Source organism: Peromyscus leucopus, chromosome 9 (assembly GCF_004664715.2).
Source record: "Peromyscus leucopus breed LL Stock chromosome 9, UCI_PerLeu_2.1, whole genome shotgun sequence".
NCBI lineage: Eukaryota > Metazoa > Chordata > Mammalia > Rodentia > Cricetidae > Peromyscus > Peromyscus leucopus.
In genome coordinates this window covers 89,689,378-89,715,940 of record NC_051070.1, presented here as the reverse complement: position 1 = coordinate 89,715,940, position 26,563 = coordinate 89,689,378, and the positions used below count along the sequence as shown (strand labels likewise).

The window sequence follows — 26,563 nt, the reverse complement described above, 5'->3', positions numbered from 1 at the left end:
TAGACTTTCTAGAAATTAGTTTCCAGTTTTAAAACGTACCTCAAAATCTTCAGAGAACCCATGCTGGTTATTAGAATAGAGCTCAGCGATGTGTTTAACAAACTGTTTGACAGGAACGGCTTCCATGTCATCTGGAAGAAGAAAATAATACCCAGGGTCACAGAGCATACGTTCAGAAAACAAATGACACCAAAAAAGCAAATCCTACATAAGATAAATGTTTGACAAAACTGATAAACTTATATCAACTGAAATAAATTTCTGAAGAAAGGTCTTGGACTTCATTTTACATCAAGATCTTGTTAGGATTCTGAATTGCTTACGAGCCAGGCTAAACAAGGTATTTCAAAAACACACACACCTCTCTGCTCTTATTTTGAAGAAAATTTACACAGTAAAGGAAATACATTATACTCTTAGCTAAAAGTCTGCTTTTATCAAGGGTACCCATTTGCCAAGAAGTTTGGCACTTCCTGGATTTTTAAATTTTAATTATTATTCAATGGCTAAGGCTTGAGTGTGCAGCACTTAGGTTTGACTGGCAGTCTCTGAAGGCGATACAGTCTTCTTCACTCGGACGGACGCCCTGCACCAGCTGTGCAAAGCCTCCTATCCCTAGCTGTTCAGAATATTAGTTCAAGACAGCTGTGTCTATATGGTGCCAAATAATCGATTTGATGGAATTAACTGATTTTTTTTTTTTTTTTTGGTGTTGACAGCCTAGGTAGAGACTCAGGAAGACGACTCTACACACCCCGGTTCATTGTAGTGTTGTCACTTTGAAGGGACATTTTCAGCTCAGGAGCCTAATGCATGTTTCAGGTTTATTTACAGCCTGATCCTTGACTGTTTCTGCTAAATGGCCACACCCACTTCCTCACCGCCACATGAACTCCTCCTCTCTCAGCCCTCCCCCGCAAATATTTCCTTTAAAAAATGTTCGGCTGAATTTGAGATAAACAACAGACATGACATTTACTTTATTCAGAGTGAAAGATCTTTGGCAAAGGCACAAACATCTAAACTGCCGCAGATGCTTTTCTTAGCAAAGGGTATGAAGATCTGTATGTGTAAATGAGGTCCTACTTTGGCAAGAATTTCATAGATCCAGGCCTGACAATCTGATTTCTCTTCATCTGGTGACAGTTAACATTGACTCTGTCAGTCCTGCTCTACGTTCTGTTGAGAGAGCAAAGCTCTAGGGTGGCTTTTTGCATCTATTGACATTTTCAAACTTGAATCATTCTTCAGTGGGAAATTGCAATTCTTATACTTTGTTTAAGAAAGGTGATTTATATGTCCATAACCTAAGTTACTCAGAATTGGAACATTATTTCAATGGAATAGCTTGTACTTTGCAAGCACAAATTCTCCCTGTGTAACAATTAAAGTCCTAATCACTTTAATAGGAAACTTTATGAAAAAAATTGCCAAGTTATTTACAAATATTTCAGGATTGAAGATGTTCATGAATATGCAATCATTTTGTATGCTCAAGAAATCTATAGCTTCCATGATGTAACCAGCATTAACAAACTATGAAGAGCCAAAATGTTTGCCCAGAATATTTAGCAGAATGCTATTCAAGAAAAGTTTCCAAAATTATCTGATCACTTAGAATGTTTAGAAGTAAGTGAATTCTATAATAACAGTTATGTGGCAATGAAGAGCCTTCAGGCTAAGCTGGAAATGGACTAATATGCACAAAGATATAACTATCCAAGGATAAACACATCTTTGGACTTGAACCATACAATGGTTCTCAAGGGCAAAGTAGCATAGTTAATAACTGGATGACAGCAATGCTTTATTCCATAGTTACTGTTTGGAATTCCAATTTCCAGAAATTTATGGTGCTGGGATGAATGACATGGAGCTTGGTTCAAAATGAGAAAAAATATGTTTGCTATATTTAGATATTTTACATGTAACATAAAAGGTTTTCAAGACATCAAGATGCTGAGGTAAAAAACACATGGCATTTTGAAGGTTACAGGCCATGGCAAATCCTTAAAAGAAATGCTTTCAAGTTCACAGTAAACTACTTTTTTTCTATAGTGTGATCAACTGTAATGCCCAAGCTAATGTCACACACCCAGAAATCAATCTGCCTGTTGACCCCATGACGGGATGCAGTATAACTTCAGCAGCGCTCATATGGTCACCATGGAAATATATGATGCACCCTTTCTCCCATTTGCGTTTTTCTCCAAGGAAACAGAGCCACACCTAATTCACACCCTCTGGATTCTCAGGCACCACCAAAACCATAATGAAAGTAAGAGACAGGCAGATGTGTATACAGAGGCACGCTGCACTGACCACTGCCAACTACTCAGATAACACATCACTTGGCCTTCACTCAAGACAAATCTTTTCTTTCTTAAGATAAATAGAACACAGCAATTAACTAGAAGCCCTGGTCAACTCCCTCTCGAACAGTTTTTCTCTTAAGTTTTCTCAACAATTTTGAACAGCACCACAGGCCTGATCTACTCAGCTTTTACCTGGAAAGATCCAACTCAGTATGGGAAACATCTATCTACAGGATATTATTTCTACCTAAACAAGTTCGATTACAGATAATAGCCGAACTAATTAATGACTAAGTGCTTTGCGTACACCTTATATGTGCCCTGGTATAGGTACTACATGTATGCTCCTCTTACAAGCAAACAATTTCTTAAAGATGAACTACATAATGGCATCCTGGTTTGGTTTCCTGTGCTGTGATAAAACACTCTGAATAAAAGCACCTTGGGGAAGAAAGGTTGGAAGCCAAGGCAGGACCTTAGGAAGACATCTGGAGTACAAACCATGAAGAAGCACTGCTTACTGGCTTGTCCAGGTTCACAGTCACCTATGTTTCTTACATTGCCCAGGCCCACATGCCTAGTGGATGGTACCATCTACAATGGGCTGGGCCACCCAAATCAATTAGCAATCAAGAAAAAGCCCCACAGATGTGCTCTCAGGCCAATCCAATGAAGGCAGTTCCTGAATGAAGGTTCCCTTTTCCAAGGTATGTAAAGTGGACAACCAAGATTAGCCATCACAGAAGAGTGTGGCCTAAAAAGCTGGCTGTTGACCCATAACAGTGTTCCAATGGAGGGAAAGGCCAAACTGTACGTTCCACTGTGGTTAATCACTGCATTATTCATTGGCCGAGCACCCAGATCAGCCAGAAGTTACGGAGATGGTCCCTGTTCATGGGCAACATTTGTGTCAGAATACAAACCAACCTGAGAAAGCGAAGGGAAAACTAGTGTGCAATCTCAGGCTGAACACTGTTATTGCTGTTGAAAACTGGATGTGGGGGGAAGACCATTAATGCAGTGGTGATGGGAGGAGCTTGAGGAAAAAAGGTTGGCAAACTCCAGGCACAGAAGTAAATTACTAGGATATATGGGGAAACCATGTGAAGATGGAGCTGGTATAATTCAAAGAGAGCAACCATTCAGTCTGTACCCATGACAACACTTTGAATTCATTTTTTAGAAGAACCAGGTGAAGGGAACAGAAATATCGTTGTGATACACGTACAGACACTTGAGGCCATTATCTAAACTGAATGGCGGAGCTGAGCTTTGGCCTGGTCAAGTCAAAGTCTGGGCTCTCTCCATTCTTAAAATTGGAATAGCTTAAAGGAAAAACATGGCATTGAACAGACGACCTTGGGTAAGCTGGTAAATAAACATCATTTTGTGTCAGTACTTTTATTTGTAGAATGTTCTGCTGAGATTTGTTAGGTGAAAATGAGGCCACTGCTCTTTATCACTAAATCCCTTGATTATAAAATGTTTTATATAATCAACTGAGAATCACTATCTAAAGTGTGAACTTTGTTATCAAATATGATCATTCATTCTTAGCTTTTGTGATGAGAGTTAAACCAGGGAAACAGCAGTCTTTTTATCTGGGCTAATCCACAATAGAACCCCCTTATCTTATTCTCTGACTCGTAGGTCTGGGCAGTTGAGCCCTGGAGGATGAAGTGAAGAAAAATGAAGTGGAGAAAGCAACTTTGGCCCAGAGAAGGCACCGAAGCTCGGATAATGGTGAGCTCATGTGCCAGTGCTGGGAATAAAGAACAAAGCATCTGAACATAAAGACAATCCATTCCACAGATCCTCGGTAAGTCAGTCCCTGCATCTTCAGAACAGGAGAGGCAAACCTCCAATACCTTAGGCTTCTCCAACCCATTCAACACATGCTAGATGTGCTCCCCGCCACCTCTCCTTATCTTAAGGAGAATCTGATAGAAAGAGAAAAAAGTTAACATTCTTGTTGCTTTGGCTTGACACCAGAAAAGGGAAAAAAATCAGTTTAGCAAAGGCTGGCCCTGACTTCAGCATCTTACCCAGCCAGCAGGAGGACTATGTTTATTTTATCAGTCCCATCTAATTAACAGCTTCTATAGATCAGACATCTTCCCTCAGTGTCATAAGCAGAAAAGCCAGAGCCAGGCTAGGCTAGTGCTATGACTGCCTCTGGGATTCCCTTCCTCCATCTGGGAAATGGCAGTAATAACAACGACTAAGTCACTATGTCAGCGGTTCTCAACCTGTGGGTCTCAACCCCTCTGAGCATATCAGATATTTACATAATAGTTCATAACAGTAGCAAAACTGTAGTTATGAAGTAGCAACGAAAATACTTTTATGGTTGGGGTCACCACAACATGACAAACTGTTATAAAGGGTCGCAGAGTTAGGAAGGTTGAGAACCACTGTGCTATCAGAAATAACAAGGTAAGGAATTGTGAGAGGCTTGGCATTTGGTGACTTTAATAACTATGAGTTGTCATTTGGTACAATTTGCTCTCCCTGTACCATAGGATCCCTGTACCATCGGAAATCAAATGATCTAAAGACATGAGGGTACTTGCCCAGTGTCCTTCAGCTACTGCTGGGACCAGGCTGTCTCCAGGGCCAGGCTCTCCCGTAGTGCAGTGCCTTCCAGACCTGACATTTGACCAGATCCTTCCCATACAAAGAACTGAAGTGACATGCTTTGCTTTAATGGTAAGCCTTGCTCACACTGGGTCACTGGCCACCTTGTTGATGCCAGGTAAAGAAAGTACTAAGTATATAGCTTCTTGCCAGGTTGTCAGCTGCTGGGTTTACTGGCTAAAGCTCTATTTAAGAAAAGCTCCCTTTTGCTGGCTTGGGGAGTGGATGGGCATGTACACAGACACCATTAGGATTTTAGAAGTCCTTAGGTTACCTATTCTGTAGAAAAAAGAAAGAAGAAAATCCCTGTACAATGTTCATCTAACCCTCAGCAGATTTCTAAACCTTATCCCCAATTCCATCGTACTCCACCAGCAGGAGGGAGAACACACAAAACTCTAGTACAGGGCTCCGTTTACATCATCACTGCTCAAATACTTCCCCAGCTCCTCCACCGAGACACTACTGGGTACCGATAAACACATCTTTAGAGGACAGACCTCAGTCTGAAGAGTCCAGTTCCCCTCTGACTGCCCTTCCATCCTCCAGTTCCAGGCTTACTGTTACCTCTGGGTCAACTCAGGCAGATAAAATAAGCATGAAGAAAAGAGCACTGTCGAGATTTTAGTCCCTGAGTTAGAAAACAATAAACAGATGTTTGTCTAAATCAAATTCTCAGAATGGAGGAGTGTCTGGGGACGAGAGCATTTTATTTCCTGACATAGAAGAAATCTTTTCATTCATGGTACAATGGAGTCAATGAAGAAAGGGCTTCACTATAGCCAAAACACCAATGAATCTCCTTTGGAGATAATCTTCGTATAAATAAAATATGCCGAAAGGGTTGATTTAATCCCAGGGGTTTAAACAGCACGTAGAAAATCCTTTATATGCTGGTACCCAGCTGAAGCCAGTGACCTTCAAATTATTAAGCTGTATTTTAACTGCTGGAAAAGTGTGAACCATTTCTAGATTTTTGGGCTACTGGCAGCCCCCACATTTTGGTTTGTAATATGCTTATTAGAAAGTTAGATTTTCTAGAGAAAGCATTTTTAAGGACATTTGTTTTTGACATATTGTGTATCTATAAATCTCTTCCAGTGTTTTAAGTAGGTTAATTTCATGAACTAACTTTTAATTTTAAAAAGTTTATCTATAATACAAGTCTAAAAGAATGGTATACTATAGTAAATACAATTTTGAGATAATACACTGTGGTGGTTTGAAAAAAAAATGGCCCCCAAAGGGAGTGGCACTATTAGGAGGTGTGGCCTTGTTGGAGGAGGTGTCAATGTGGGGGTGGGCTTTGAGGACTCTTTTTCTCAAGCTTCCCTCAGTGTGACAGTCAGTCAACTTCCTGTTGCCTCAAAATGTAGCACTCTCAGCTCCAACACCATGCACGCCATATGCTCCCCTTCATAATGATAATGGACTGAACCTTTGAAATTGTAAGCAAACCACCCCATTAAATGTTTTACTTTATAAGAGTTGCCATGGTCATGGTGTCTCTTCACAGCAATAAAAACCCAACTAAGACATATATATTGGTAATGCTTCATTAATAACTAATGAAAATTTTATTCAGATTTGTTGTTTCAAAAGAATTGCACCTGGCAAGGAGTCTAGCAGACCTCTGGCATCTCAGATGTATACAAGTATGCATGTATATGCATACAAAAAATACACATACATATATACACACAATCATGCAAAAGGACTTTCCAGATGTTTGGTTACTTTGTTATTTTTTATTATCAACACTGTGTGGCGCTGCAATTTAACCACATGCCTTGAGGAATGTGGGTAAGCATTCTACTCATGAGCACCATGCCCACCATTAGCCATGCTGTGGAGCTTAGGAAGGGCTTGACTTGCTGTGTGACACAGGCTGGCCTTGAACTTGTGAGCCTTTTCCTCTGCCTCGTGATTGATCCTTTAAAAATGACTATCAAATGTCTATAAACCTAAAAACTGTGTGTGTGTCAGATGAGTCACCTGCAAGGAGAAAGTGGCCCCAGGAATTGCCAGTAGTCAACACACATTCTGGGCAATACCAGAGGAAAGTGAGGACACACAATGGTCCTGCACAGAGCTAGGAGATGAACCAGCCACCCTGACGGAGCCTGTTTGTTCCTCTCTGCTGCTCTGCGTACCAAATGCAGTACCTCCACCAAGGATAAAAGTTAGTGAGAGGAACCCAGGGTATCACAGGACTTGTCCCCAGCTGCATTTAACCCCTTAGCTGTCTATCCAGCAGGAACAAGCAAGGTCATTCTGTTATCCATCTTGTCTCTTTGACAAATTCTAGTGAGAAAAGGCTGCCTAGATATAGCCAATTCCAGCAATATCTAATGACAACATATATAGACAATTAAGCCCCCAATTATAACCACACCTCATGATACCCTGCAAACAAAATGGCTTTTTGATAGCCAGAGAATGGCTGTTCCTTGAGCTTCATGCAATGGCTTTTTGCAAACTTTTAAATGTTTTGCTAACATTCATGTATCCATCTAACAGTTTAAAATTGCCTACTATGTGATAGGGAGTCTTATGGCTTTTATTTGCTCTTATATAGCTCCAATTAAAGATAAAGTGACTGCAAATAAGTAAAATAGATTCACTGGTAAGAGCTCTGTGAATGAAGCAGACTAGTAGAGCTACAGGTATGGAGAAACAGCACTTTTAAAAGTAGCTTCTGTGTATAAACAACAATGTCAGGAGGACAGATGCATAAGATATCTGAATGTATACACACACACACACACACACACACACACACACACACACACACACACACACCCCTCAGCAGTACAAAGGTCCTATCTGACAAAAGGAAAAGGATCAAATACAAATGGTGGGTGAGATCTTCAAATCCCACATCCTACTTGTGACAGCCAGCCCAGCTCCCAGTTTCCAAGTGTCTGCAGCAGCTACTTGCACTTCTTCCTACAGCGTGTCCTGCCAGTCCTTATCACACCCTAACTGTTCCAGGCTGTGCTGTAGCAGACCAGGCTAGTCACACAAACAGCATTACCAAAGTGTCCAAAGTTCCAAAAAACGAACAGACTACGGAATCTTGGAGAACAACTCACCTTTGCAAATCTGTTCACAGCTGGGGTTTAAAGTCAGTGCATTCCCACTTTGCTGCCGCCCCTTTTCTCCTTATGCGACACTGTCCTACGCTAACCCATGGGTGTATGCTTCTGTAATGAGGACCTTAACACTTTGTAGATATGAAAAGGGGCGAAAATTTATTACATTGGCCTTAGTGAAGTATATCTTAGACTGGGCAAGCTTCAAACAGCTATGAAAGTAATTTGTTATCCTGTACATCAATCCCATAAAACAGAGAACAAAAGAGAAGACCCACTGGGAGTACAGCGGTGTCTCACTTACCCGGGATGGGAATAATAGGAATACTTTCGTTGGGGACCACCCGAGGTGAACTGCTGTCTTCCACATAGAAATGAGCAGTCTGAAAACATTTTCTGTGTGGAAAAGGAAAACATGCCAACAGTGAGCACAGAAGTACACTTTGTCTAAGTTTATCATCTCAAAATCCTTCTTTAACAGTTTCCCCAGCTTGAAACATCACATAGCATGGATGGCAAACCCAAGGAAAAGTGGTAAATGCAAGCACAGTGTTCGGCACACTGGAGGAACCCAAAGGTCTGAAGAGCATCTCCTGTTACAGCCAGACCCAACCCCAGAGCTCCAAACTGCTCAAATGAGGGAGACTTTGGCACAGAGTAACCTCCTGCACAGGCTGTGAGGATTCTACCCAATATCTCTACAGCTGACAGGTTATAGAGGAACCGCCTGCTATTCTGACTAGCCCCGCAAGTACCAAGTTCAAAACCACACCTTGAATCCCCTCCAATATAGTCATCAAACAACCCAACTGCATAATAGCACCACATTGTCTGTGCTTAGCCAAGGCCCCAGATCCTTAGACAGCTTTTAAAGGGGTCAGGGGGCTTCAATAGGATAAGCATGCCCAAATCAGAGGCTCTTTCCAGACAACACGCAAGGCCAGGGCAGAAGCCTGCAGGTGTTTCTGCTCGTCTTCCTGTCAGCTTTGTTTTTACCTGTACTTCAGGCAAAGCAGGGAACACACACTGGTCATCACAGGACAGGCAGTGAGCAGAAAGCCTAGGAGCAGCTCCCGCAGCCTCTGCTGAGATGCTGGCCAGCCCACAGCTTTCCAGCATCCACGTCACTGCTTGCTGAGGCCTTAATGAGCTGCCGGAAACACAGGCTGAATATTTAATGAGACTGCTCAGTGTGAATGGCTATTGTGACCAGAGAAGGGTCCCTGTTCATCTGGCAGAGGGGCTTTACAATAGCCGGCCCTACTGCTGGGCCTTTTAGCCAGGCAGGCGGCATCCTTCTGGTGCTCCCAGCCACCAGGCTCCTGTGTTTCTTGCCAAACGACGTTTACACACCATGGCTTTGCATCTTCTGGGGTCTGTATTGCAACTACTAAGGACAAGTCAACTTTTCTTCAGGGTATCTTGAAAAACAACAACAACAACAACAACAACAAAACAAAACAAAACAAAAACCCTGGAATGTTTTTAGGAAGCCAAAGAACGTGGGTGGGGGTGGGGGAACTAGGGAGAAAAGTCAGTCACCCCCAAAAAACACACCAGATCCCAAGAGACTGAGGAGACCTCAGAGTCACGTAGCTTTCCCACAGTAGGGTACTGCAGACCTGCTATCACCACTGTCATTAGAGATGAGCACTTGTCCAAGAATGAAGGCCTTTCCTTTAAGGGGGCTGCTTTGGAGCAGTCTGCACAGGGATCCTGAGCGTAAATGACCCAACCCCACATACACTGCAGGACTGGCCTGGAAGGACATCGAGGAAGGACAGTGTTTTCTGCAGGCGCCTGCCATTTGTAGTAGGAGTGGAGAATCCAGGGTTTATTACCATATCCACTCGCCTTTACCTCGCCTGGGGTTAAGATGCATACCCTGTGGGACTCTGGTCCTAAGTGTACAGTGCCAAATCCATGTGAAAAATAAGACCTCCGCATCTGAAATGCCAGCTTCTTCCTGTTTTTAAGTTAGTTGTTAGTTTTATACTGTTGGTTTTCTTCTGGCCCTTTCTCATCTCCTGTGTGAGCAGATTTCCAGAATGCAATCCGGAAGGTGAAGCATGGATCATGGACACTACAAATGAATGGGGGCCTTACTTGTTTAGGGCCGGAGATTGGAATTTTGCTTTGGTTTAGTTACTCAGCAGCCTGAACAAGTTCTCAAAGTCCCTCAGATAAATGTCACACACTGCACCAGCTCAGCTTTAAAATACAGAACCACAAGTGAACAGCAACAACAGAAATACTAACAAAAATACTAACTTCTGGGCTGGGAACAGTAGCAAGAGTATAATCCAGCACTCCAGGGGTAGAGGTATAAGGATCTTGAGTTCAAGGCCAGCTTAGTTTACCAGTATGAGACAAATCTCCAAAACAATTTGATGTTTTAAGACTGCAAATTACTATGCCTGTTACTTCTAAGACAGAAGAGGTTAGCACAGGGGATTCCGTTACTGCTACAGTCAGACAGCCGAGGAAGGCACAGACCATTTGTGGATTATTAGTTCATTTATATTTTATTACTATCACTATTTTCTAGAAAACAGGCAGACAGTCCAGCCAACCTTACTGTTAAATACAGAACTAACAGCTACACATTGTCTGGGAAAACAGCAGTGTACTGAAGCAAATCTCACTCCAGTGCCCCGTGTGCTGCTGTTTATAATGGATTTTCCCTGGAGCAAAGTAACTCTGTGATTGCCAGAGCGAAGCTGGCAAGTGGGGCAGGGGGCAGGAGCCTGGGAGGTCAAGCTATGCACATCTGTGCCTAGCTGCATATCACATGCTTTTATCCCCACAGTGACGTGGGTGGACAAATCACTGCAGAACCTGGGGAAACCTTCTCCCTTGGAATGAAAGCTTTAAGCATATGGCAGGAGTTAGCTCGGGGCCCAGCCACAGCATCACACATGTAGATTACACACTCTGCAACTGTCTGTGATCCTCAGAACCAGCTCCTTAGCCTAGCTAAGCACTGGAGTCATTAGAAAGAACACACAGGAACAGATGAACCTGCTGGAGACCTGAGTGAATCCCAATGAACCGAGGGGGAAAATCAATTACAACCACCTCAAGTCCTCCTCCTTCCTCTAACCACTAGTCACATTTGGGGGACTATCCTTCCACACCTTTGCTCATTGCTTACTTAGTAGTGTGGGATCATTTTCAATGATCTTGGGAGCAGGAAAAACAGGAGACAAGGATTCTGCCTTCTCACCACTTACATTTTTGTAGGAAAGGGAACCACGTGAGCCGTTATGAGGAAACACAGCTTAACAGGATAGTGTTAAGTCATGAAGGTGAAAGAGGGGATTTGAGCTGAGACCTCAAAGTGAAGGACAGGCTCACAGTGGGAGTGGAAAAGCATTCTAGGCAGAGCTAGCAGCTACAGAAAGTATCTAAGAACAACGCAAACCCAGCAGGTGCTGGAACTGAAAGGCAACTGGGAAGCAAGCCATAGGCTGGACTAGAGGGCAAGAGCCCCAGCACACAAGACCCAGGAGGCCTTTGTTGGCTCTTGTTGGCATCTAAGAGCCATGCAAAGCCAGTGAGGATGCCAACCTATGCTGGGACACACTTTCAGCTCCCTCTCTGAACGGGCTCATATGGGCTGCTGTGTGAGATGGATCAGGGCATCAAGACGCTAACAAGAAGATTAACTAAGGGCTACTGTTGTAATCACTCCAAAACTCAGGTAGATTGGGTGTGTGTATGCACAAAACATTTCGTGGCGTTGGGCACTGAGCCTAGAGCTTCACACACACGATAAGTGCTCTACCACTGGGCTACTTCTCCAGTCCTGCTTTATATACTAATATCGAACTACAATCCTATCTATCATAAACACACATCCCTTCTGACAAACAGAGATGACATCCTCATTACTAATGTTTGCCTAACCTTCCACTGCATAGTTAGAATCGCTGCTTTAATAACCACTTACTAAGTGTCTATCCTGGGGCCAGGCTGCTACCAGTACTTCACTGCACTCCCCAAATGTGATGATCTGTCCTTGCGTACAAATCCTACACTTTGATTTTAACTTTCCAATAAGGCAGAATATTGCATGGTATTGTATTTTAATTTGTTCACTTCTGAAAACTCTCATGAAAAAGGTTTTATCTGATGGTTGGCAAGGCATGAAAAGAAGCAAAAGGATAAACACCCACATGTTTCAATTCCTCCAAACTTCTCCCTTGGATTTGATCAGAGAAGCAGGGTTGCCTCTGATTTTGAGCCCAAGGGAACAGAGAAGAATTTCTCCAAGTGTTCTCAAGTATATCACCGAGTATGCAATTTCAATTTTCTTTGTAGCTTCAATTCTCTTTCAACTAACATAGCCTAACAATCCCTTCTTGAATGAACAGATACCTAGGATAGTGAAAAGCCATTTCCAAAATTGCTTTACCATGAATATGTTTATGTATTACTATAAAAACGGAAAAACAAAGTAGGTCATGTTTAGAATAAAGAAGAAATGTATATACCAGTTTAGTTACAGATTATAACCTCATTGATCACCACCACACATTTTGTTTTTTTTTACTTTCTATGCCTCAGGGCACTCACTCCTCTCCTAAGGAGCTAGGATCAGGTAACAGTATTTTCACTGCATTGACATCATTGGTGTATTGATAATCCAAATGAATTATCTTCTGCCTTCCTGATTCTATACTAGCAGTATATATTTTTCGGATACAGTTTCTAATTTGGAGAGTCTTTGGAGTTTTGAGGCTTCCTTAAGATAGACTGACTATCTGTTTCTCTCTGTACCTGCCTGTTCTACCACCCTTACAGCAATGTGTCAGTCAACAGTGGGATTAACTGAAGTCCACCTCCCACTGGTTTAGGTAAGCCATGTGGGATGAAGCCCACAGCTGGTGACAACCGCCTAAGAAGGCTCGATGGGAAGGAGCCCTCACTGAGGCAGCTGGTTTGCACTGTTCCTCGTTAAGAGCTTCCGACAAAGGGAGTGCGTTCCAGCGACTCTCTGGGGCTCTCACTTAGAAGGTAGACAGTATCATAAAAGTGGCCATAAAAGTTATGAGAATCTACAGGATCCCATATGGCATGAGGAGTGGTCATTATGACTTTAAGGGTGTTATCACGATCTTATTACGTGCACCACAGAAAGTTGTACAGCACATACTCGAGTAAGCCTGGCAAAGTCCTCAGGTCCACTTCTGTTAGAATCTGAGTGCCAGAAACAGGGTGGCAGCTGGGTGTGGTGGTGCGCACGCACATTTAATCCCAGCACTTGGGAGGCAGAGGCAGACGAATCTCGGTGAGTTCAAGGCCAACCTGGTCTACATAGTGAGTTCCAGGACAGCGAGAGCTACTTAGCGAGACCCTGCCTCAAAAACAAACAAAGAAACAGAATAGAATGGCATTCTGATAGGATGGCAAAATGCTCTTCTATATACAATAAATAAAACTCTTTTTTGGAAAGAGGCTAAATTATAGAAAGGACATTTCTCAATTTTTCCCTCCTAGGGCTAATTTTTAAATCACTTACTCTGCCTGACTGGTAGCAATATTCATTTTAGTTTTTGTGAAGGAATTGATGTTTGTGGTATTTACTAAATATCAAGAACTGTGCGGTATTCTGGTATCTTCAGTTCCAAGTGCCTGGTTACTTGAAGAATCTAGAAATCACAGGGTGACATGACTTCCCATGACCTGACTCCATCAAAATAATAGTAGAGTGAGACTAAACAGTATCATATGATAGCAGGAGGCAGACAACACGGTGTGCATGAGGTATTTTCACAGTTCAATTCAGTGAGGGTAAGGGACGGAACAGGAGATATGTATCTGTTGCTTCTTTAGTTGGCCATGATTCTGGTGTGTCTCTCCCATAGTAAGCATCCTGACATGGTGAGCCAGTCTCCAACCTAAGTATTCACCTTAAAGGTAAGCATGTCTCCAAATGCATCAGATGCTGGACCAAGGTTGGCCAATGTATTAATCTATGCCCACTTCCACAAAAGTACTAGGTAGCCAGATGGGAACAACTTTCCTATATTTTTCTGCATTCATCTGTCTTCTTTGAGAAAGCTAACATGGACTTGTACATTTTGGAGTGATTTCTAAGAAAGGCTTCACTGGAAGTCAAAAGGGTAATGTGGGGGTATTTTCCCTACAGTTTTTCTAGTTTGTGTGGATTCTTCTTAGCAGCTCCCTAGGTCTCAAGCCTACCTCCCGCCACTGTGGTCCAGGGGGATGTCTGATTTCTTTTTGTTGTTGTTGTACAAGTGTGCATGTGTGTCTAACTTTTTAAAAGCCGGGAGCATTATGAGTCATCAAATTTTGTTCTTTAGCTAACATTTCTAAAATACCTTTCAAATAAGGGGCCTATTTTGAGGAGAGAGATTTTGTCAAAACTCAAGCATTCCATTGTTGTGACAGCAGAAGCTATCTCTAATCAGGATGCGGCAGACACTGACCTGCATCAGCTGTCAGCTCCAAGTCCTACAGCTCCCACCGAAGCCCACCCCCCAGCACATGGCAGGTTCTGCTGTTTTTAATTGGCCCCCATGACTAACAACACGCACACCAACAGCTGCTCCAATGGCATAATCCAGTTAAAGAGCCCTGCTCTGCCAACAACGTATAGCAAACTACAGAGATGAGCAGGGAACTCGATTTTAACACCCTTCCCCATTTCCTTCCAGAAATCTGACATATTCTTAGGGCAGAACACCCAGGAGGCCCGTGTGTCGACACAGCGCGCCCCCCCCCCCCATTCTGCTCTGTCTGCTTTCCCAGGTACCTGTTTAGACAACCTCTGATGAGGCTAAATTTTCCTGCTTCTATCTCTTTCTGCTTGCCTGAGAAGAATTTGTGAATAAGCAGACAACCAACACTTTTCTGAAACAAAGGGCTGACACTGAGTCTAGCAATGTCTGAAGCGCCCTCTGTAATGCTGTCTGTCAAGAGGGCCCTCCGAAGGCATGCCGGGCTTCTGAGACTCCCAGACATTTGGCTCAGCATGTCCATCCTTTTGACGAGCTTGTTTCCGTTCTCAGTCTCGGGCTTATTACAACACTGTTCCTCTAGTGCCGTGCTCTAGGGCTGTGGGCTGGAGGGGAATCCTAACAAGGTTTTCAGAATTATATGAAAACTCAGAATTTCAAACTAAACAAATGTTGATATACAGAGACTAGAAATCAAATCACTATCTTCAAATTAAGTTCAATGGTTTTATAATCACATCACAGTGTGAAAGAGTTTGTTTGCAGTGTGGAGGCAAAATTCTAATTGCAGACTATAGTGGGCAGTTGGCTGAACCATTACTGAATATTAATTAAGCAGTCTTAACCAATTCATAGACGGCTCTCATTTAAATTTACAGTGGCATACTCACTAATAATCTCATTTATTTTCATGTTGTCAAGAACAGAAGTCCCATTAATATTTATTTTTGTAAATGGGTGTGTTGTAGTGACCTTTGTATATGTAAGAGCCACTTAGGAATGGAAAGATGCAAACACGAATGGCCAGCAAAGATGGAGATTGAGAGCTGTGCTAAAAACACTCCACTGACTTATTAGGGCAAAATGTTTCCAGAAACAGAGTGGCAAACACAATGAAAGGGAAGGACGGCGCAGGGCTGGGCTTCCCTCGGGGGCCTGCCCAAGCTCCTCTCGGCCTTGCTTGGAAGGCGGCCCAGTGCAGTTCTAAGTTGAGATTTTTCATACACAACAACCCACTTGCTGTTGAGCTTTCCTCACTGCCTGTTAAGTGATCCAGTTCATGCAGCTAAGTTTACACAGTGTAGTTTCCGGAAGGGCTCTTCCAGCATGAAAGATTCAGAGACCAAAATATCCTTCCAGTAGGCATATTTTCCAAGCCATGAAAGGGGACACAAAAGTCTGACAAGTCAGAACGTGCTTTGGGGGATAATAAAGTGGTACGTTTCACATCAGGGGTGCTGGGATCCTGGGCACGTGTCTGTCATGCTCTGGACAAATGGGGTGTTGAGTAGGAGAGGGGAGGGAGAGAAGAGGAGAGAAAAGGGAACGAGATTCCCACAAGGTGGATAGGCAAGGAGAGGGAATTCAGAGACTGAGGAGAAAGTGTTCCCAGATCTTAGGGATTTCATATGGGTAGCAACGATGTCCTAACTCACCCTTGCTAAAGGAGAACGTGAAAAAGGAGGTTTATTTCCACAGGATGAGGCAGGCTGCCTGCAGTGAACTTCTTTAAGAAATGGGAGAAGATGAACCAACTGCAGCCATAAAACTGGCCTTGAGACAACACTCTTTCTTGCTCAACATTATTTGCCAAGAAATCCTCATAGATCCCTAGAGATGAGTGCAGGGCACTTTCCAGGAAACAGGACAGCAGAGGGCACTTCCTAAGCCATATCCAGTAACCTGATCATGCTCTTTTCAGTATTTCAGCCAATTCCAATGAGATGAACCCCTCACAGTCCATCTCCAATACTCGATGAAGATGGGAAAAGCTTGAAATCAGGGTCTTTGAGAAAGCTGTTGCACCTTTGTACCCTATCCTGGAATGTTCTGTGCACCCAGAATAAGGCTACAAGTGCTCACCATGGTTCAGAATAGCCCTGGCTGTCCTGAAACTCATCATGTAGACCAGGCTGACCTCGAACTCAGAGAGACACCTGCCTGTGCTTTCCTAGTGCTGGGATTAAAGGCGTGCAGCACCATATCCGGCTCGCTGTAATACTCTCTTCTTTTTTTAATTAAGAAATTTTTTTATTCATTTTAAATCCGATCAAAGATCACCCTCTTCCCAAAAGTATGCAACGCTTCACGAATTTGCATGTCATCCTTGTGCAGGGGCCATGCTAATCTCTGTATCGTTCCAATATTAGTCTATGCCAAAGTGAGCACTGTAATATTCTTAATAGCCTTAATAGTTCAGGATCTAGGAAGATGCCATGTGCTTGTTTACTGACCATCTCCATTGTAGCAGTACTTGTGAAACATGAGAGTAGTCCCCTGCCTAAGGACACCCCACTGTTATCCAGGTGACGTTCCCAGTGATCAAGAATTGACTCTAAAGACAACACAAAACAAAACAAAACAAACAAACAAAAAAAACCCCACAAAGTACCCATACAAGAACTTTGGAATAAGTGTCTCAGAACGAAGAGACTTTCTAAAGAAGTGGTTCTCAACCTATGGATCATGACCCCTTTGGGGTCAGATGGCCCTTTCAGAGGGGTTGCATATCAGACATCCTGTATATCAGATAGTTACATTACAATTCCTAACAGTAACAAAATTACAGCTATGAAGTAACAATGAACAGTTTTATGGTGGGGTCACCACAGCACAAAGAACTGTATTAAAAGGTGGTAGCATTAAGAAGGTTGAAAACAACTGTTTTAAAGAAGTAGTTTAGAGGAAAGGTCCAATCTCCTTTGGAAAAAAATAGCAGCACTCTGGGAGTACACGGACACTATTTCTACACCTTCTAAGAGCTAACAGAGAGGCCATGGTGCCCAGCACGGGAGGGGCAGAGCCAGACACACAGCTAACAGCAACCCCTCCGAGTCCATCCAAGGCACCACACACACATCCTGTGATGCTGCCGCTTCCCTGGATTCATCCTGCAGTTGTATTTATCCATGTGCAAAGCGACACATTAACAAAGCTACTCAGCACAGTACTGTGTTGTCACAGAACTGACAGCCTTAGAGGACTGCTTAGATAAATAAATCATGGTACATCTACTTTAGAAGCACCCCACCCCAAAAAGGGAAGCTATAGATGCCTAGAGAAAACTGTTATCTCAAACAAAGACAAGCACATGGGTAAAGCATGGAGTACTTTACTATGTAAAAGAGATACCCCTATTTGTTTAGATAAATAATAAATTCGTGAATGATGTACAAATTAGCAAAGATGAGCACCATTGGTTAGAAGGCGGGGAGCCGGGTGGGTGGATGGAACTGTGAGGCTATACATGATTTAAACTTTATTATTTTGAATTATGTCAAATGTTTATTCAAAATTTAAACCAACTTCTTTGAAAACTTTAACACCTGAATCTGTTTTTATAGTTTTATCCTTGGCTCACATCTTTCATGATTTGGGGCCTCAGAGGCACAGCCCTCTCTCATGTCCACAGAGGGACAGTTAAGAAAAGCATTGCCGGGCGGTGGTGGCGCACGCCTTTAATCCCAGCACTCGGGAGGCAGAGCCAGGCGGATCTCTGTGAGTTCGAGGCCAGCCTGGGCTACCAAGTGAGTTCCAGGAAAGGCGCAAAGCTACACAGAGAAACCCTGTCTCCAAAAAAAAAACCAAAAAAAAAAAAAAACCAAAAAAAAAAAAAAAGAAAAGCATCACAGAAAGCAGGGCTAGAAGGCTGATGGCACATCAGGTTCATACCCAGCTCCTGCAGCGGTGTGCAGTGCTGCACGCTGCAGCTGTGTGCGGTGCTGTGTGTGTGGTGCTGTGTGCAGTACTGTGTTCAGTGCTGTGCATTGCAGCTGTGTGCACTGCAGCTGTGTGCGGTGCTGAGCGCTGCAGCTGTGTGAGATGCTGTGTGCAGTGTTGTGCATTGCAGCTGTGTTTGGTGCTGTGCATTGCAGCTGTGTGCGGTGTGTGTGCAGTGCTGTTTGCGGTGCTGTGTGTGGTGTTGAGCGCTGCAGCTGTGTGCGGTGCTGTGCAATGCAGCTGTGTGCTGCAGCAGTGTGCAGTGCTGCTCTTTCAGCAGCTCTGGAGGCCTTTCTTCCCTCCTAATTCCAGGCTGCAGTTTGGATGGGTGCAGAAGGAGATGAGAGAGAAAGAAACAAAGGTAGTAGACATGGAGGCTGGTGGAAGTGCTTGTCCCAATGCATGCCAGCCTCCAATACAAGGCGTGGCAGCCTACACACCAGAAAACTATTCAGTATGGAGCTGGGTGAGCAGCTAAGGCGATGGGCACACTGGAGCCATGAGGAACATGTGGGTTACACATACAGAACACACAGGGGAGTGGGTAACTGTAGGCTTTGGAGGAATCACAGGGAACTAACTCCTCAGGGAAGATAAGGAAGCCCTGAGCCCTCTGAGGACAGAGTTTCTATGAGGCCCTGCTCTTCCTTGTGGAGTATTAACCCAGCATAGAGCAGGAGATTAAGGCCTAGCTGCCTGGAGTAGAGCCCTGACCCAACTCATCCGCTTCAACAGGACTGCCTGGCAAGTCACTCACCTTCTCAGAGCCTCAATGTCTCCTTTTTCTCAGGTGTTAACTAAGCACTCCATACATTAGCTGCCTAATTTCCTCTTCATAGCCATCCTAAGAGGAAGAGTTCTCAATAGACCCATTTTCTAGATGAGGAAATGGAGTCTCAAAGGGATCCCTGGTTACTGAGCCAGGAAGTGGTGCAGCTAAAGTTACAATCCACATGTCTCTGATTCAAGGTCTGTGTTTGTAGCCACACTGCAGGAAATTCATTTTATACTGCACAACTCACACTTAGGTAGAGTCTATAAATACTTGCCATTCCTCAAAATAATTTCTAGCATGGACTTAGGTGGAACTGAGTTTAATTTTTCTCAGTCTTGAGCAAAGTTATCAGATTCCTTGTAACAAAGGGCAGACATGGGGTATCCCCTGTGTGAAGAAGCAGAGTGTGCCTGCAGCAAGTCTACTCCCATACTGAGGGCTGAGCACGTAAGTGGACAGAGCATCGTGTCCGAGACCGCAGAAGCTGGACAGGCATTTACCTTTGTGTTAAAGACAGGCTGGTTCTTTAAAGTACTAGAGTAAGACAATTGTTCACGTGATGTCCACGGAAGAAGTGCCATCATGGACTGTGATAACAATTATTCACGTGACGTCCACGGAAGAAGTGCCACCATGGACTGGGTAGAGTAATGGTTCACGTGATATCCATGGACCTCTCTCTTAGATCTTTGAACTGAAAGCTGCATAGAGAGATTTCTGGTCCCATTTTTTAAAGGCTGTTGGAGATTTGAAAGTGTACTAGAAATTGAAACTTCAAAAGATTAAAAACCCATAGTGAGGAATAACGGCCTCCCTGGTGTCAGTGTGCCTTGCACAGGGCCAGAGCGGTACAGGTAGAGGGGCCAGCCAGGGCCTTTCTCATTAACCTCAAAATTCCTCTTCTGTTATCACAGCTCTGTTGGATTACCCTGGGAATAAAACTGAAATTTCATCTCAGTAATCTGATCTATGACAACCAATGGAGACAAGTCATTCCATGTAAAAGGCTAGATGTAAATTTTATAAATTGACTCACTGAAAGTACAAAGGTACTACTTACAACATAAGTTGATTAACTACCCTACTTAACAATTTAGTATTAAAAGATTATCAATATTAAACAGTTTAGGTAAGATAAGCAGTACAAATATCAAGAAGTTCAAGTACAGTAATTGAGACTACATTTACAACTTGTAATTGTTTCTTATAAAACTCGTCAGGTTAGTACTTTTTGAAGTATTACGATTTCATGCACATTTGCTTTTTATGGAAAAGCATGTTATATCTACATTTGTTCATTTTCTCTTTCCTAGTTTTAACCCTTTATTTATAAAGTAAGACATTTTTCATTTATAAGGATTATGCTTTTTTGAAAAAAAAAACAAAAAACAAAAACAAAGCTCTAAACATGCATTATGCTCTTTTGAAACAACCAAAGCTCTAAACATGCAACATCTGAATTGGTTTTTTGTAAAGAAAATGGATGCAACATACATACAGTCACGCACACATAGCGTGCCCACAGTATCACCAAGAGGAACAGAAAATACGGGCCAGCCCACAGAAAAAGCAAAGCAAGCAGGCGCTGGAGCTGCTATAAGGACAGCAGCCACCTGGAGGCTCAGCTGGTCCTTACAGACCTTACTGGTGGGGTGGAACAGGTGGACATCAGCATTTTCTGTCTAGAAGACTTTCATCCCCACAGCAACAAAACAAAAGTCCCGCAAGCCAGTCCCGGCCATTGAGAGTCCCCCCTTGAGCTGGTCCGCCCTCACCTGCTCCCCTTCTCTCCTCTCTCCCCAGAAGAAGGCACTTCACGGGAACGTCTGGGAAAGCCCTTGGACTTTATTTTGTTACACCCTCTAAATAGACAAAAAACAAAAGAGAACATGTGTAGAAGACAGCATTTCAATTGGCCACCCAGAGTTCCACACAAATGCCCCTCCCTCCACACTCGCACAGACACCCCTCCATCAAGGCTTCATTAGACACTTTCAAAAGGGGGCACTCATGCGGAAATGGCTCCTTAGATAAGTCTCCGATGCTGAGGGAAGAAACACAGGTAGGGTTGTTCTCCAAAGTGATGACATGTATCAGGAGGTGGCATTATGCTAATGTTCACAGAGGTCAGGGAGTCACAATCAAGACCTCATTCCGATGCCTGCCCGTCACTTCTGCTGGCACACTGTCCCAGCAAATGGACAGCTCAGAAGAATGCCCGCCCCTTGCTGGGTCTCTCTGCCCAGTGCGACCTGCATTCCACCACCAGTGTCTCCGCTTTAGACGAGTTTCATCTTTTCCCCATGCATCCTTGTCACTTCTGGATAATCACCTGTATGCAGAAGGCATCTCAGCAGACAGACCCGGTGTTTGGCAAGAGTCTCTTAGACATTTAAATACTTCAGCTTCCGACACTAGGCTGTCTATGTTAAGGACGCACTTCCTGACCAATGCAAACACTTGCGGGTGGCTGATTATATCGGTTTGGCCCAGGCCACCTGGGCTATAGGGTTTCACACTGGAATGATTCTAACTTCCGTTCACAGAACAAAAAAGATAAACCCTAACACCTAACTTTCTCTTCTGCGGGAGCCCTGCTGACTGCCATCCAGAAATGCAAAGCCAGGGTCACCGCCCCACTTCTCAGACACTCCTCAGCAGCTGCCTGCTTCTAGGAACAAACACCACCAGCTTTTCAGTGTTAATGTTTTTCTCCTCCTCTCATACAAGCTTCAAGTTATGTCGGTCATTACTAGACTGACTATTAGATAAAAGTGTCTGTCATGGGAGCCAACCTTTAGAGAAAGTAGAGCTTGGGACCGAGGTTGAAAGGGGGAGGGCCGCGCAGTTCAGAACTTCCTGTCTCCCTCTGTTGAAACTGTTCTGTCACTGCAGTGACTGTCCTCCAAACATCAGGACTCTGTTGTGTGCCTGTGAACGCTAATCTGAAGACACCATGAGTATGTTGGAATGTTTTTATAAATTTTCATAAAAACTTGAAATTTGCAGCTTCCTAAAATATTTAGACTTTTTCTCAACCCCTAGCCCTGCTCTGCATTCTGCCAGCTTTACTCTTTGGGGAATTTTGGAGCCGCGCCGGCTAGCTCCACGGTTTTCTCACGCACAATCACAGGCTCCTGAGACTTCCACCCATAAACTGACAACACTTGAGTGAGAAGCAAATGCCAGTAACTAATACCTCCAGCAGCAAGGGGTAACCTGAGCAAGCACAGGGGGTAACCTGAGCAAGCACCCTGAGCAAGCACAGGGGGTAACCCTGGGGCAGAAGGCAGTGAATTCTGAGGAACTGGAAGAAAATGGCTTACCCAGCCTAGAGCAAACATCGAAGGAGACGCTTTCCCCAGAGTGAGCTCCGTTTAAAACTGTATCAGCCAGCACAACCTGGGCTGTCTTTGATGTATCGAGCAACGTGTTTAAATGGCAACCTTAGTGGTGCTTCCCTCCTGCTCCGGTCTAATGACTGTTAGCCTGTTCCAAGAGCTTCGACTGGCATCTCAGGGCCAACTCGACAGCAGGGGGCCGGTTACTATAACAACTGACAGCTCTCATGAATTCTGAAAGGCCCCCGAGTAGCCATTTGGGAAACAGTTATTGAGCAAAAAGTTGCCTGGGATCGGAGGCATTAGTTGCCACGTGACCCGGCTTTCCCTGAACAGTTGGGAGGAAAAAGGGAAAAAAAATGGTGCCCACCTCCTGGAACACCTGGGGACCTCAAAACGTCCCCACCCCCACTCCTTTCAGATTCTCAGGGCAAGGCAGTTTAACACCACTGAGTTATCATAATCCCAAACCTCCGAGGCAAGTCTTCTTTTGGCACCACGAAATGTGTCTTAGTCTCCCCGCAGGTTTGACACATTTTCAGGCTTGGGAGAGATGAATGATAAAAATTATTCCTAGTGGTTAACAATCTTGAAATACAGCCAGAGAGAGAAGTTCTAGGTAGAGATGAAGCAGTAATTAATTTTAGAAGAAAACAAACAACAAAAAAGCACACAACACCTATGAATGGTCTGTTCGTAGGAAAGAAAAGGTGACCGCACAAGTCACCAGAATGACTCTGAAGCTCAGGCTTTTCTACCTGTCACAGGATCCCGAGCAGCTGGGGCCGAAGCAGTGTTTTGTACATGCAGAACCCTCCAGAACCGGCCTAGGAAAGGCCAGAAAGTGTCCTTGCTTGACTAGGGAAGCGTCACTTGAGGGACAAACTGATGGCCATACTGACCGCACTAGGACCTGGTCACTGGGTCATACTGGGCATTGATCCCCCACCTTTCCCTGCAAACTCACAGCTAAGGCAGCCTCTCCAGAAGTCCTTCCACTGTACCCCAGCCATGTCGAGTTTCCAAAGAACTCACTGCTCCCCTTTACCGTGGCCATCCCCGGGGAGCACAAATGCATCCAGGAATCAGGCAGGAAGAGAAAGGACGGCAGACCCTGGCCATCTGGCAAACAGTGGTCAGGACAAGGGGTTTGCTCTGTCCAGCTTGGTGTCACCACGCAGGAAGGTGACACCAGTGTAGCTGGGTTTTCTAGTTCACCATGCAATGAGACAGCCAGCTGGGTCTAAGTTAGATGTGATTTTCAAAGAGCACAAACATCTTAAAAAAACAGGCCAGTTGATACAGGTTAGTGGTTTGGGGTAATCTTTATTTACTTATTTACTGCCTGGATGTGGAGGAGGTGGCAAATGAGTGATCACTGGAAGGAGTACACGGGCCAACCACAAAGGCCTTAGAAGGTTCCGCAATACAATCCTAGCTACGAGAAACTAACATGATGAGGTGTGCGATCCTGGTCTCTCTTCCTTTCTGGAAACTGTTTCCTCTCTTGGATCAAGGATGTCTCCTTCCTGATGGCCTGGCCACTGTACAGAATCTCTAAAATCAGAAGTGTCATGTATGCAGGGAATGGCCGAGCACAATTGCTGTCCCAGGTTCTCAGGGGCTGCGGCAGGTTCTTGTTCATCTGAGACCAAGCAACTTATGCGAGCCTATTGAAAACCTTTAAAGAGTGGTAGGGCTCAGTGGTAAGAACACCTAACTGGTACGCATGAGGCCCGGGGTTCAATCCCCAGCACCGCACAGGGAAACAGATGGAACACGTGCTTTCTTTCATTCAACAGTATTGGTGGTTCTACTAGCAGCTTCATATTTGACATCCCTTCAGCCACCTACCTAGAAAAAGCAAGCTCTTAGTAGCTGTCTCGCTTACGGCTCTGCTCGGGTAGAAAGCAGGCAGACACCTCATCTGAAGCCACCTCCAGCAGCTGAGGAAGCGCTGGCTGCCAGAGCAGCAGGTGCAGAGCATGCTCTTGTGTGCCTCTCACAGATGATCTGTCATTGTCACCACTGTGTAACTGGAGGGAAGACCCACTTTCCAGAGAAGCACACGGGATCAGTCACGCTGCAAGCACACATGCCCTGTTCTCACATGCCCACACTCTGTGTCCATGTGTTCCTGCCTGCCTGCGCCTCCATTGTGCCAACACAAATCCCCTACACAGCTGCACTTTGTACCCTTTCATACCCTCCGTACTCTGTCTCCTAGTGAACATTCAGGGAAGAAAAACACTGCAATGTCAACAAAAGTTACTTGTATTCATGAACAGCATTCTTAAAGATGGGGCTTCAACATGTAGGAAGGTCTAAAAATGGAACTCAGGGAAAAAAAGAGACCTTTTTCTACCTGCAGATATGACTCACTGATATGAGCTGACTTGCTACAAAGTTTACAAATGACTTGGTCATATGATCAAGAGGGACATGAATTTACCAGATTAGAGCAGTCTTGGCCATATCAAACTTTAGTATCCTAGGATGAGAGGCTACAGTTTCTGCTTACAAAGCTGACAGCCAGAATCCATGAAGTTAGGCGAGGCCTATCTGAAGGAAGGCTGCTGTGTAGTTCTACGAAGTCCGTTTCCATGCTAGAATTATGGTCAGTAAGATACTAAAGGCATCAGCACTAAACAGCTGGGACTAAGACAAAGCAGGTGATATTATTCAACATCAAATTCTCAAACTATAGAGATGTAGCTGAGTGTAAACATCATTATTGAATTCCCAGAACACCTGAAAATAGAATTATTTCTTAAACTTTTTATTCACATCATTTCGGCAAATTCAGAACCCAAGTTGATTCCTAACTAGCCCTCTGGCCAGGTGGCCATTACTGTGAAAACATCATGCAATAGTAGCTAATGGTTCCTTCGCCTGCACTGTCTGTTTGGCCCGCAGACATGAAAGCAGGCTACATAAGGAGTAACTGTTCCCATCATGCATGTTATTCCCTGGTCTGGGGCAACACAATGTAATAGCTCTGATGGTGGTTCATGGGGTCTGGATAGATGGACCAGTGGGCAAGAACACTTGCTGGGCCTGGTTCCTATTCCAGCAACCATGTATAAGGCTGTATCTTCGGCTCGAGACTCCACAGTGCCCTTTAGAGCAGAGTAGGAGGACCATTGGTGGTTGCCTGCCATTAGCCCAGCTGTGGGATAAGAGAGCGAGCATGTCTCAACAGGCAAAGCAGGACACCAAGTGTCCTCCCCTGGTCTCTGCATGCATGCACCCCCTCACATGAAGTACATATAATGGTGGGCTACGAAGTCAGGTTGGCTGGGTTCAAATCCAGGATCCACCCACTAAAGATCTGTACCATGACATGGGCTGAGCACATGCCTGAGATGATAAAACAAAACAAAGCAAACGATCAGTAGAAAGTTCCGGGCTATCCAGGCCCTAAGGGGCACAAACGCCACTTACAAACAAAACCTGCCTTCACAACAATCTATTCTAGGTGTACAGTGATGCCTGGCTCATGGTCGCTAATCTGCACTACAGCACAGACACTCAACAAGTGCTATAAAGCAGCACACGCGGCACCTTGCCATCAGCCACCTCAAATTACGCAAATGGGAAAGGTACCGTCCAAAACTTCCCTCTTTGGAGTGGCAGCAGCTGCGCGGTTCACGTCTTTCCAGGGCGTTAATGCCATATAAGCAGCTTGCCCTGGTAAAGCCGGGATCCACAGCTCTTGCAGTGTGCTTCCTCGCTATTAATTCAAAGCCTGTGCTGTCACCACTAGAGTAGTGAGGCCAAAATGGCACACTTTCCTCTTCCGGCATCTTTAAGACTGATTTTTTTCAACGCTGTTCTGACTCATTTGCAGTTGCTCTGAGCCACTGAAACAGATTGCAAGATCTGTAATATTTATCATGCACACCACTGGGTGCCGTTTGCTGAGGGAGACAAGCATTAACTTGGGTGTCCTTTCTGTGTCCTGCTCTATGACCCT

At 44.3% G+C, this 26,563-nt stretch overlaps 1 protein-coding gene and 1 pseudogene across 4 annotated transcripts in view; both read right to left on the bottom strand.

Moving 5' to 3' along the window:
- Ptprg (protein tyrosine phosphatase receptor type G) overlaps positions 1 to 26,563 on the bottom strand; it is a 695,461-nt gene that overhangs the window by 43,876 nt on the left and 625,022 nt on the right. For 2 of the 4 annotated variants that reach the window (XM_028880550.2, XM_028880552.2), the window contains 3 exons: positions 21,022 to 21,108; positions 8,352 to 8,443; positions 40 to 131 (listed from right to left, as the gene is read on the bottom strand). In XM_028880550.2, the coding sequence (XP_028736383.1) occupies positions 40 to 131; positions 8,352 to 8,443; positions 21,022 to 21,108 (271 nt within the window). Of the gene's footprint in view, positions 1 to 39; positions 132 to 8,351; positions 8,444 to 9,043; positions 13,314 to 21,021; positions 21,109 to 26,563 lie in introns of those variants that run through there. The other 2 variants (XM_028880553.2, XM_028880551.2) reach the window with 2 other exon arrangements.
- Positions 16,822 to 16,918, bottom strand: LOC114700786 (annotated as a pseudogene).